The sequence below is a fragment of the Trichoderma citrinoviride genome (genome assembly GCF_003025115.1).
Source record: "Trichoderma citrinoviride strain TUCIM 6016 unplaced genomic scaffold BBK36scaffold_6, whole genome shotgun sequence".
Classification (NCBI taxonomy): domain Eukaryota; kingdom Fungi; phylum Ascomycota; class Sordariomycetes; order Hypocreales; family Hypocreaceae; genus Trichoderma; species Trichoderma citrinoviride.
The window spans coordinates 673,766-686,340 of record NW_020194714.1 but is presented as its reverse complement, the minus strand read 5'-3'; the positions used below and the strand labels follow the sequence as shown (position 1 = coordinate 686,340).

At 52.8% G+C, this 12,575-nt stretch overlaps 2 protein-coding genes across 2 annotated transcripts; both read left to right on the top strand.

Annotated features, from left to right (window-relative positions):
- Positions 1 to 7,512: 7,512 nt before the first annotated feature.
- Positions 7,513 to 9,577, top strand: BBK36DRAFT_1198664 (RNA-binding protein; the record flags this gene model as incomplete). Its single annotated transcript, XM_024897050.1, has 5 exons — positions 7,513 to 7,724; positions 7,778 to 7,885; positions 8,001 to 8,141; positions 8,542 to 8,808; positions 8,980 to 9,577. The coding sequence occupies 5 exons, from the start codon at positions 7,513 to 7,515 to the stop codon at positions 9,575 to 9,577; spliced, it is 1,326 nt and encodes a 441-aa protein (XP_024750176.1).
- Positions 9,578 to 11,167: 1,590 nt separating this feature from the next.
- BBK36DRAFT_1198657 (acyl-CoA N-acyltransferase) lies at positions 11,168 to 11,858 on the top strand (the record flags this gene model as incomplete). The annotated part of the gene is made up of 1 exon (XM_024897049.1): positions 11,168 to 11,858. The coding sequence occupies exon 1, from the start codon at positions 11,184 to 11,186 to the stop codon at positions 11,856 to 11,858; it is 675 nt and encodes a 224-aa protein (XP_024750175.1). The 5' UTR covers positions 11,168 to 11,183.
- Between the last annotated feature and the right edge of the window lie 717 nt (positions 11,859 to 12,575).

Below are 12,575 nucleotides of genomic sequence, written 5' to 3'. Positions count from 1 at the left end.
AAGAAGCGCGGCGGTTTAGTGCGGCGGCGTCGTCAACGGCCAGACTCGGAGGCGAGGGCTTTTTTTCGCCTTCTCTGTATCTCCGGAGTATCGTCAGTCAGCTTGGAAGTTACGGTAGTATTTTAATTTCCTCGAGCAGGAGTCGAGCTTATTGCTACTTGTCGTTCGGCGCGTAAAACCCAATATAATATACTCAGAGCTATCATCTGCAATCCGTTCACACACAGGCCGGCAGAAAGGTAAGCTGATGGAAAAAACCTGCGTGCGTAGGGCAGGAGACCGAGGTCATTGGATGCCGAGACCCACGATAGTCGCCAGTTACGCAAAGTGATGACCCAATGACATTTGGTTCCTCCCGTACGACCCACGAGCGGGCGAGGTTCGTTCACGATGTGGTGGTGTATGAAAAGCTTTTGCCAAACTAACAGCCATTAGGTCGTGAGCCCCGCAGGATAACGACACGCCTCACCATTTCTCGTTTGTTGGAAGAAAAGTCGAGAGGAACAAGGTAAAAAGAGCGCTGCAGGCTGCGAACCTTGTCGCCTGGGGTTTAGGCCAGACTTGGTGGCCGGCCTTGTCTCCGTCCCTGTCGAGGGCTGGTTTGAGCTCGTGAGAAGCTGCTCATGGACAGCTCATGGCCGAAGACCATGTCATTGCCCATTGACAACGCGGCCGCAACAAGAAGAGCGGTGACTTGTAATAACGTCTGGAGCTGACGAGCTGCGCTGGCCGCCCGAGGGTGTGGTCCTTCAGCTGGATATGGGTGAGAGGATGGCAGGGGTGCTGGTGGACGATCCATGCGACCAAGAACGAAGCTGCAAATCCTGCTGACAATGCGAATAAGCCAGCCCCAGGTACCGCCGGCCATACAACAAGTCTGAGCATGCAGCGAGCTCTGGGTTGGAAGCATGCATATTATTCTTTCTTCCCGTGGTTTCTGTGTCCCTTCCCATCAGCATTGTTCCAGGAATAGAATATAGATACTAACCGTTACGTTAGGCTATGCATCTTGCTCATAGTACTCGTTGATACCGTCAGAAAGCAAAGACAGCATCATGTATCGCATACAGTAGATGGATCGAAGAGGCCCTGGTCGACAAGGGGGGCCAACAAGCGTTTGAAGCTCTCTCGCATTGTTGCAAGCTGACTGGCTGAAGCTGTGCCCTCCTGGCGGGAGCAACCTGGTCCTTTTACGAGGTAGCACTCTGCAATGATACTACGCACCTCCCAAACCGCTGCAGGACACGGGCGAGCTCCCATGTCCAACACGCACCAACGCAACACCTATCTCACAAGGTTAACCCATCCAGATACCTGGAAACGTCCCCCATTGGGGGCCTTGGGCAGAGGGTGTTGTGCAGGAAGCGCCACTCCTCGATTCAGGCTCCCCCAACCAAAGTCCACCACAGCCCTTGCCTGCCTCGAGGACGACAAGGGGGAGGGGGTGGTTCCCTGTTGCCCTTTGGCGTGGTTGAGCGGCCGGGGGCGAGGAGGGGTAGAAGTGGTGCCCTGTACGATCGTGACGGGTCAGAAACAAGATCCATAGGCTGAAAACCACATGGCCGATTGGACAGACCTGGAGCAGTCTTCTGAATCTCATCTCCAGACCACGAGGGGGGAGCCGGCCGAGGCTGAGGGAGACGTTGACTTGGAGGAACTCGGTCAGGAGAGCAGACGATATTCGCTCTTGTGTCTTTGTTCTCGTGCTTTGTATGGAGTAGCATGCTCTGCCGTGCATTCTGCAATCTCCCTCGTCAGCTTTTCCACGCGCATGATCATGCAGGGGTTAGCCGATAGGACAAGATGCTCCCGAATGTCTTGAGACAGAGCAAAGACACGAGCCTGGTTGCCTGGCGATCAGCAAGAGACCGCATTTGTCGCCGTTTGCGACGGGGAGTCTCAGCTCAAACGAGGAGATCCCGAAGGCCGCGCGATCTATCATGTCCAGACTGGCCGGGATGTGCCGTTCATTTTCTGCCAGGGCCCGACGCAATCAACAGGAGCCGCGGTAAGTCGTTTTCGTCTCGTGTGTGCGTCTGGAAATGCGTCGGAGATGCGACCCGAGTGGTCGCGATTCGCTGCCGCCGGTTGGCTGTGTGTCGATTCGTCTTGTGTAGCATTGCTAGGGCCATCGGAACGACAATAGGGTCGTTTCTTCAACTTCGATGAGGTGGTACTTCGTACTTCGCATCGGCTCTATGATGAGTAGGAGATGTCGATAAGAATGTTGCTTTTTGTCTTTGAAGCTGATGCTATTTCGACGATCAATAGTACGTATCGGAAAAGAAAGATGGCGGTTTTTAGCAGTTACTAAGGTACCACATCACCAATGGCTGCAGCCACCCATGATCAGGAACAGCAACAGCGGCATAACTCGTAATTGGAGTAAAAGCAGTCAACCAGAGACACCGGCAGCTAATTTGCCTTCAATATGGTGTCGAGATACTTGTGACCCCGGCGCGTAAAGAGAGTCATTTATACTACCTGAGTTTACGCTCATCTACGAGTAAGGTGCGTGCAACAACTGATTCACTTCAATTTACACAGAGCCTCTTGTCGCGTTGCAATATTGACTGTTGTCGAAGATCTGTCCAAGACTTTGTGGATGGGGGTTTCGCATTACGGAGCAAGATCCCCGTGGTGGTGAAATCCCTGGTAAGATTATGCTGAGACAGAGAGCTGGTTACCAGCAATCAGAGATGGCCGCTTTGAGACATCTGCAAGTTGAGCACCATAACCCCCGGTTGTGTCTCTCATCACGGAGATCTCGGGATCGATTAGCTCATATCGTGTCTAGTCCTAGGTAGGCAGCCAGCAGCACCGGTCGTGAGAGCCTCCGATTCAGTCTGCCGTATCTGGTACAGTACAAGTAGTTGTCTGGACCTGACATCCGTACGGTCATCGTGGAGGCTTCATCATCTCTGCTGCCTTGAGATCATTTGTACGTGGTAGTACGTGTAAAGAAACACAACCGCCTCCCCACCCGTGACCTGCATAATCGGATCCAGCCAGGGCTCTTTGCCGGTTCCGTAACAACGACAGTCTCCTCCTTGTCCCCTGCCTGCCTGGGATCTCCCCTTCTTTCGGCTTCCAAATGTTGCTACGCAAAGATGCAGGTCCACCAACAAGTGCCTTTGTCCTGCAGCCAGTCAGAGCCGCAAACGGGCATCTGCCAGCGGAGAATGCCCTTGGACAGCGAGTGCGCCATACAAATCGCCACATGGAAACGGCGCACTAGGAGCAGGACGAACCTGAGAATGGAGCCGACGTTGGCCAACTAGTGACACGCCGGCGGCCAGTCCGCTGGAAAGCTTCTGAGCGTTTGGCCCGCCAATTGCGGAGGGGAAACTGTCAGGTCACGGCTATTCCATGAGAAAAGCCTAGGCAAATGGCACGGTATGGGGACAGTGTGGCTTAAATGCCATCGCGGCCTGCTGCTTCCACAGGGCAGGGCTTTGATGCAGCTGTTTCCGGCGTGGGCGGAGATGCTTTCTCTGCTTTGACACTGAGAGAGAGACGGTAGATGCTCCGTGACTGATGAACGGTGCGATATGCCGCATGTTCCGCGGCTAGGCAGTGGAATTCGCTGTACTGGGCATGTATTCTGTTGCCCTGCTGCAATTGTGTGAGCAACCCGTGCGTAGAAGTCCTGGGGCCGAACAGACGCAGACTCTCTGAAGCTTCCCGAAGCTATAGCAGGTGGAATACGAAGAGGAGAGTGCCGAGTAAGAGGTACCGCCTTGCTCAGCTTGACGCTTCCAGCAGAAGGACCCGACGTGGACTGTGGTTCACTTGCCCGTGACGAAAAAGGCAGAATATCTTTCGTTGTTGGGTAGCACCTAACACGTCTATAGCACGACACCACGGCGCTCCCTCGTGTCCTTGGTAAGGAATACGCGAGAGGTACTTCGGAGCCTCTGCTCAGCTCGGAGAAGCGCCACCAACAGACTCTAATGGCAGCGGCTGCCTTGTGAGCCCACCATTGCTGAGAACTGCGTTTTGGGCCATTATCATTGAACCAGTTGGATTTCTCCAAACCTGTCTGGCATGAGCGTGGCGCCTCTTCCTTTCGTACACGCCCAGGAGCAGGAAGGCAGCAAATCACTCAGCAACGATGGCGTTCGCCCGCAGATTGTGAATCTTGGCATAAAGCACACACAGAGTTGCTGGAGGACAGTGTAGGGGCTGTCGAAGTTCGCTGAGAACGGCAGCAGGACGGCAGTTGAAGGATAAGAAGTAATATACACGGGCTGACTCCCAGGATTTCCTTTCTTCTCTTCTTCTTCTTTCTTCCACAGCGTTATTATTCGAATCTTTCCGTTTTGTCGTCAGCTGCGAAGTACACAGGAATTGATTGATTGATTGATTATGATTGATTGATTGGTCGTGTGTTCCGCTCTTCGTCATCGTTGCGGCCCCTCTTGTATAGATCTTGAGCCTTTCCGGGATCTGCTTCTCCAGCATTGCTGCAACAGTACCTCTTCATACCATCTCCGATTCCTACCAGTATACGGATATCATCACAGCTGCTCCTTGTCGAAATCATTGTCTCTGTTTGGCCGGTCCCGTTGCTGTTCCCAATCGAAAAGCAAGATCCCGATCCGCGGCAGCAAAGCTTGCTTGCTTCCATCAGCAGCAGTTCATCTGGTGTGGCCCCTCTCCTCGCCTCCACTCCTCACACAAGCTTCACACAGGCCTGTGTCTGCTCGTGTGGGTGGAATTTTCATCCAGTGGGTTCGTCTCAGCGCCCTTCGAAAGCCACTTGGCCAACCAACGGGCCCGAGATCGAGCAGCAGATCGCTCAGAGCAGGATCACCTTGAACGCCCACCTCGTCGGTCTCACACGCAATAGGCTCACACCCCCCCTGGCGGAAATCCTGGCCGTCTATTCGACCCAGCCCTCGCCTAAGTAATCCCCGCGCGACCCGGTCCAGGCTGTGCAGACTGAACTGTGCGAGCAAGAGAAAGAGAGTGCGGTCCACTAAGACAAGTCCAACAGAGGGCCAGTCCGGTAGCAGCAAAGCACCACCAGCTTGTGGACAAGGGAGGAGAAAAAAAAAAAAGTCTCTCGCCCGCTCTGCCGCACGGCGTTCCGCGACTGACTCTTCTCTTTCATCACACATTTTCTTCCTCTTCCAACTTCTTCTTTTTCTCGTCACGGCTGCTACGGTTCTTCCCTTGCGCGTGTTTCGGACTATCGGCTGAGAGTTAACGGTTGTTTTTGCCGGCGCCTAAAAGTAAGTTGAATGCCTTCATCTCTCTGCCTGCCCGCCGCTGCCCATGGATGAGTGTGGTTTTTTTGGGTGGCTTTTTATTTCCCGTTCGTGTGAAATTTTCCCCCTCTTGTCCGTGCCCCAGATCTGGATAGTGGGAGGTTTGCGCGCAAGGAAACGGACGACGCAAAATTCGAATTGGACACCAGCGCTGCTGCTGCGACGACGACAACCGCCATTCTCGACAAGGACAGCAACCGAAGCAGACGGTCTCTAGCAATGCGCCTTCAGTCGCCGGCTGCTGGGCGCCTCAATCGATCCCTGAACCAGCGTGTGCGCCCTCAGTTGCTCGTGCCACATGCGGCGAAAAATCTGCGGCATCACGTCTCAGGGTTGCGCCGTCGCCGTCTGGTCGTTTCTCGAGGCCTCGACAGCCTTGCCGCCCTTCAGATTCTCTCCCGCCAGCGTTCCCCAACTCTTGCAAACAGTCTCTCCTTCAATCGCTGCCATCGGAGTGTTTCTGCTCTCGTGGGAGCACGTCGGCCGTCGTTCGCGGGGTGAGGCTCGATCTCGATCCGATTCGCACCCCACTTCGCCGACCCATTGCCGTGTGCTTGCAGCGGCTGCAAGACTAGTGATTATCGATACGAGGAGAGGATTCGAAAATCATAAACGTGTTGGTGGATGTTGCGGCTGTTGCGGAGGTTGATGTCGGCCTTGTCCACGTCGTCGTCGCTGAGGGAGACGGCTGGGTTCTGGGTGTTGTTGGATCGAGATGTATGGCTGCTCGTGTCCCGGACAGCTGCATCGCAATCTGCTGCCCATCGGCATATCCTCCCCATCATCTCGGATAGTGGACGAATGCATCATCACTGGTCGGCGCTGCAGATGGTTGTGAACCGCAGCCACGACGAACCGGGGTGTTCTGGTTGTGGAGGGTCTGGCGCGATTGGCGCGTTGCCCGTTTGTCACCATCTAAGTCATCTCCTCATGGGCCATCACAACTCCTCGGCGAAGCGGCTTGCAAGAGAAATCGGCAACTTCGCTCTCGTGGTGCCAAGTCCATGGAGGCGAAGTGCTGCTTGCAGTGTCGTCAAAGCTATATATATCCCAGGGAGGACGATCATCTACAGATCTACGAGCATTCAGCCAACCACGGCGGACGTATGACACATTTGGACAGGGGATTCGGCCTGATGAGACACATCTGGCCGGTTGGCTTCCGACAACCTTATGGCTACTTCAAATATGTGTATCAAGGGCAGAAGAGTGCAGGGAGCACCACCATTGCGGGATATGTTCCGCTGTATCGACTCAGGCACCTATTCAGGGCATTTGGCGCATCACGGGGCATGGGGCTGTTTCTACCACTCTTCACATTGCATCCATGGCATCGGGCAGCTGATTACTGCAGCCATCAAATGCTAACGGCGATTACCTAGGTTCTTCCTGATTTCGAGAGCGTTCCAACTGTTTTACCACACTCCTTTAGGATTTTCGGTAGAACATACGATCGGTCGACGATATCATCTTTCGACTTTATCTTACAGAAAGTCGTTATCCGTCCCATCATCGCATCTGTCCGCTTCTCGAACGCAGCGTGACGGCATCCTGAGAACATCTCACCTTCCCTTTTCTATCTTCGGAGTCTCCAGTTCGACTGTATTCATATCGGTCTCCCTGCTCGATCTTCACCTTTCGATTCGAACGTTTCATCGCCATTTCGATTCTACCTAGGTTGGTACTTAACCCCGGTTGATGCTGCCCTCTCGGTGGCCAGTTGCTAACTGATGGCTTTCCTGCATAGTTCTTGAGCATATCACTTGCCAAAGAACAAATTCCGATAGCCTGTACAATAATCAGACTTCGAAGCAGAGTACAATCTCGTTTCTAGAAGCATTTCGCAACTTAGTACGTATAAAGCCCCTTCTCCGTCAGTTTCCTATGGGTCAAGGAGGATCGCACAAGCCGTGTGCTTCGTTTTCTGTGGCTTGTTGAGAAGTCTTGATAAGCCAGCTTCTCTAAGCCAAGTGGCTTAGCTCGAGGATAAGAGGATTGAGGCCAAACCGGTCGTCCAGTCTGTTCTTGTTGATTACGATGCCTTGGGTTGAACATTTTCCTCTCCAAGCTGTGGTGTCGTCACCAAATTACCAACACTCGGGTGGCTCCTGCCTGCTGAGGGCAGTTTCCTGTTTTTATCGCACCCTATCCTTTGCATACAAGTAAAGCCTCGAAAAGATATTTCAGCTGCTTCATCACACATATCATTTCACATCTTCAACATCTTTTGAGCCCAGAGATGGAACTATTTTTCTCGGACCCGGAAGAAGCCTCTCAGCGAACCCCGCGTCCATTGCATCTGCTAAACTCACCATTACCCGGCACAAGCACTAACCAAGTTTCTGGCTCTAGTCCAATGTCTTACCAGAACGGAACCCCCCCTGCCACCGACATGTCGGTTGTGCCGCCTCCCGCTGGTCCTACTCAGGATCAGGCCAAGACCACCCTTTGGTAAGAGTCTTCACAATACGCGAGGCGTCGCTCAGGGTTAACACGAGGGTTAGGATGGGCGAGCTCGAGCCTTGGATGGACGAGAACTTCATCAAGGGCGTCTTCCTCTCTGCCGCTGGAGAGACTGTCAACGTCAAGGTGATCCGTGACAAGAACTCTGGGTGAGTGTGTTCCAACATCAACTTGCAGTGGAGACGATGTATTTGTGGAAGAATTACAACATCTTCTGCTTCGCTCATGCAAGGACGACCAGCTGACTCTGCTCCCCTTCTTCAGCAACGCCGGCTACTGCTTCGTCGAGTTCGCTACTCCCGACGCTGCCACCAAGGCCCTCGGCCTTAACGGAACGCCTGTGCCCAACAGCTCCCGCCAATTTAAGCTTAACTGGGCTTCTGGCGGCGGCTTGGTCGATCGACGGTATGTGTGACACTTTTGGCGTTTAAAGTTCAGCCTTGTTCAGCCTCGGCCTCTCCTCCGTTTTTTTCTCGCTTCATTCCGCATCGGTACCTTGCGTGTACCCGTGCAGCACCTCTCACTGCTGCCGTCATCTCTCTTGTACCTTCCCGGTACTTGCCCAGGCTGCAGCAGTGACACTCGCGCCTCGGATTTACTTTCTTCACCTTCAGCCACTCCATTGCCTCCTCCTCCTTCTGCCTTGTCCTGTCACCTCTTCTCTCTCTCCAGTTCCTTTCGCTTTATCCTTCCGACCGTTCTCTCCCGTCACCACGCAGTTGCCTCTTTCCTTCTTTCTGCTTCTTGAAGAATTTAGCCGCCAGCGCCTGCTTCGTACTTGGTTTCTAATGTCTGCCACCGATAGAGACGATCGCGGCCCCGAGTACAGCATCTTCGTCGGCGACCTTGGCCCCGAGGTCAACGAGTATGTCCTGGTCTCGCTCTTCCAGGCTCGCTTCCCCTCGTGCAAGTCGGCCAAGATCATGACGGATGCCATGTCCGGCCAGAGCCGCGGCTACGGCTTTGTGCGCTTCTCCGACGAGAACGACCAGCAGCGCGCCCTGGTTGAGATGCAAGGAGTTTACTGCGGCAATCGTCCTATGAGGATCTCGACTGCCACTCCCAAGAATCGGTAAGTAGCGCCCCTCGAGACCTTTTTGTGTCACCTCAGCCTGCCCTCTCCCTTCACTTGACAACTCTCCCATCCTCACATACACGCTCTCCTCCGCGATCCTCCCATCTGCTCTTCCTACTCAGCCGAAACGACTTGACCTGCCTCTGACATGACTATTCTCTATTACAGTGGAAACCACGGCTTCGGTCACGGACACCAGGGCGGCCCCATGATGGGTGGTGGCATGCCTCAGCAGCAAATGTGGGGAGGAGTCCAGGCGTTCCCCTACGGCGGTGGCGGCGGTGCTGCTGCTGGTGGTAACTTCAACCCTGCCACCCAGATGAACCAGTTCACCGATCCCAACAACACCACCGTTTTCGTGGGCGGCCTCTCTGGATATGTGACAGAGGACGAGCTCCGATCTTTCTTCCAGGGATTCGGCGAGATCACCTACGTCAAGATCCCTCCCGGAAAGGGCTGCGGCTTCGTCCAGTTTGTCCACCGCCACGCCGCCGAGATGGCCATCAACCAGATGCAGGGCTACCCCATTGGCAACTCCAGGGTCCGTCTCAGCTGGGGCAGGTCTCAGAACAACTCGGGCGTCGGAACTCCTTACCGCCCTGCTCCTCCTCCGCCTCACTACATGGGCATGCCTGGTCCTGCCCACGGCCCCGGCCCCAACCCATACGGCGGCCCTCACCACTTTGGCGGTCCCGCCCCGGGTCCCCAGGGTCCTTCAGGACCTCCTGGCCCCGCTGTCCCCCCTCAGGTAGGAAATGACCATTGATACTCCCCAAGCAAGCCGAGACAGACGGCAAGTAGACGACGGAGAGGCTGACCGGTGCTTTTACCTAGTAAAGTTTGAAGAGACATCTGGCCATTATTAAGGCGGCTGGTCTCTGACCAGCCTCTGGGAACTAGACAAGGTTTTGTCGACTCTCATTTGATGCTCTCCTTTCTTATTATACACAGCCAATTGATGGGCTGACCTGGGGCAACATTGGGGCGTTGGACTGATTTGCGTCGTTCGGGCACGTCGTCTTTTGTCATTTTTTCTCACGCTGAAATTACTGCTCTTCCGCTTTGACACGACACTATGCACCCCCCAATTTTCTTGAGTCTCAAAATCACGACCGGCGTTGGAGATTTCAGTTCTCTGGGGAACTGTCACCAGTCAAATTTGATTACGTGCTTGATTTTATGATTCCCCTGAGCAGAATACTGGATGCCGTGCTTTTGCGTGTGATTTGTTGTTTTGTGACTGTATATCAATAATACTGTAACTTCCTTGTACCTTCTCGTCATTCCCTCCCTGCCCTCTCCTCGCTTTGCTTACTTGCCTTATATATCACCCTCCTATAGAGACTTTTTTTTTTGCTTTCTGATTTTAACTTGTTCCTGCTTTTCCTACTCTGGAGATGTTCCACTGAGTCTGTTTACCCTGTCTTCGCAGTCCTGTAACTGTCGCTTGTGGAATTTCCCTTCAGCAACTGATCTACTTCTTTATGCATCGTCGGCCCAGAAGAGTAATAAATGCCCCACGCTGATAAAAGCTTCTTTGATTTTTCATAGTTGGTAATTGGCTTCCTGTGTGCTTCAGCCACTCGTTTTTGTCTTGATTATTGAAAACTTCCCTTTGCCCAGAGGCACAGTCTCTTCGAGAAGTCTAGTCTCAAGTGCTTTGAGCAAGTAGCAGTCGTTTGACTTGTCTTGAGCGAGCTGGATTGTACCTATACATTATAACTATTTAGTAAGAATGTTTGTCTTCTGGAGTCCTCTGATGGGGTCTCTGAGCATATCATGTATTGTTAATAAGAGATTTATCTCGTTTGAGCTTGAGAATTTTCCTAGGAAGTGGCTGGAATGGGCTTTTGCTTGTGCTTGTGCTTGGAGCTGCTGGCTTGTGTTTGTCTGTTATGTAGCAGATGATTCAAGTGGCGAACTGCGTTGGACTATGTGACTGTTTCTACCTATACTTGACAAATTGGAGACTAGCTCCCGATAATAGAGAATTGGCATGCTGGATTTGGTATCATTGCCCGATTTGAGAGGTGCTCTGTTGCTGTGACGGGCGTTACGTTGACTATGCTTGCCGCTCTATGGGTAGCCATACTGCGTATCTGGATGCTGGCGACAGGGGGCCGGTTGGGAGGAGGGGCGGGAATAATGCTTGTTCGGCGAGGAGTCATCGGTTGTCCCACTTAGGTTTGTTAATCCTTAGGACGATATCATACGTCCTTCAACAGATAAGTTCGTAGCTGTACTGATTAACTCTATACATACATATATATATATATATATATATCACGAACAGTATATGGCGACGGAATAGCTGAATGGAAAAACTCGACGTATCTTCTTCAAGTCTTCAGAAAGGAGCAAATAAACAAACCATGTCTTCCAAGTCAAACATCCGCGTCGAAACTGCTCGCGAAGAGGACATGCCACGATGCATGGAACTCGTCCTCGAGGCCTTTGGCCCCTTTCCCAACTTTGACATCATTGGGGGCCCAAACACCGAAGAGAATCGCAAGCTGAATGCGGAGCGCCATTTGCGTGGTTATAAAGAACACCTTGAGAAGTATCCATCCGTGTCCCCGGGGATCAAATGTGTGCACACGGATCCAGAGACGGGAGAAGACAAGATTATCGGGTTTGCGGAGTGGTTCGTTTATGACAGGGAGAGGACGGAGGAGGAGTACATGGTTGAGAATTACATTCTGCGGATGGAGTGGATCGAGGACGAGGCGAAGCGGAAGGCGTGTCTGGATGGGATGGAGCCGGAGTTTGCGCTGCGGCGGAAGATCATGGGGGGTAGGCCTTTTGCGTTGCTTTGTTATATGTGCGTCGATCCGGCGTATAGGAGGCGGGGGGCGGCGACGGCGTGTGTGAGGTGGGGGATGGAGAGGTGTGCTGAGTTGGGGATTCCGGGGTACCTTGAGGCGAGCGAGGAGGGGATGAGGACGTACAAGACGCTGGGGTGGGAGGTGTATGAGGGGGATGGGGAGGGGGAGAAGATGACGTTTCCGCCGATGATTTGGTGGCCTGATGGTGTTGAGAGGTGGTGATGCTTGGGAGGGGTTTGTGAGATTGTGGAGGGTGTTGGGTATGGTATATTGGATATTCTTTCGGCTCGGATCGGTACATTGATTGTGGTACGGTAGGGTCGATCGTTTCGGCGGAGGTGGAAGACTTCGGGTTCCGGATGAACGGTCTATTGATGAGGGCGATTAGCGAGTGGCATGTATAAAAGAGGAAAGTAGATTGGAGAGGGATCGAACCAGGAAAGGGGTTTGAGCAGAGATAACTGATGATGTAAAAGAGTTTGTATACGGTATGATATTATATATTCGTTCGTTCGGTGACCGATGTGGTCGAGCTTATATCAAGATATGAATCTTGTGCGGTGGATCGATCGGTTTAGAGGAGAGTCGGATACCTCAGTCTTGCGTTTTCTGGAAGATTGGTGGCCGCCTATACAGAGGAATCGTAATATTAGGATGTAGTGACATCGAAAATAGCTTGAGGAAACTGACCAAGGGTATGGAAAGCTTCACACATGGCACGCTATTATATATTCGTTCGGCTCGGGATTGGTCTGAGAGAGGTTGAGTCGGCATATGCATTCTGTAAAGGAGTATCGCTCGCTTCGGTGGGGGTCGGAGATTTCGTCTTCGTTTGCTACGACTCGTTGAGAATCATAAGAGACGTTTCTGAAAGAGACAACTATTAGCAATGATCTCTATAGAAAGGGGTAAGTGAGTTTGTCACAACAGAGTATTGAT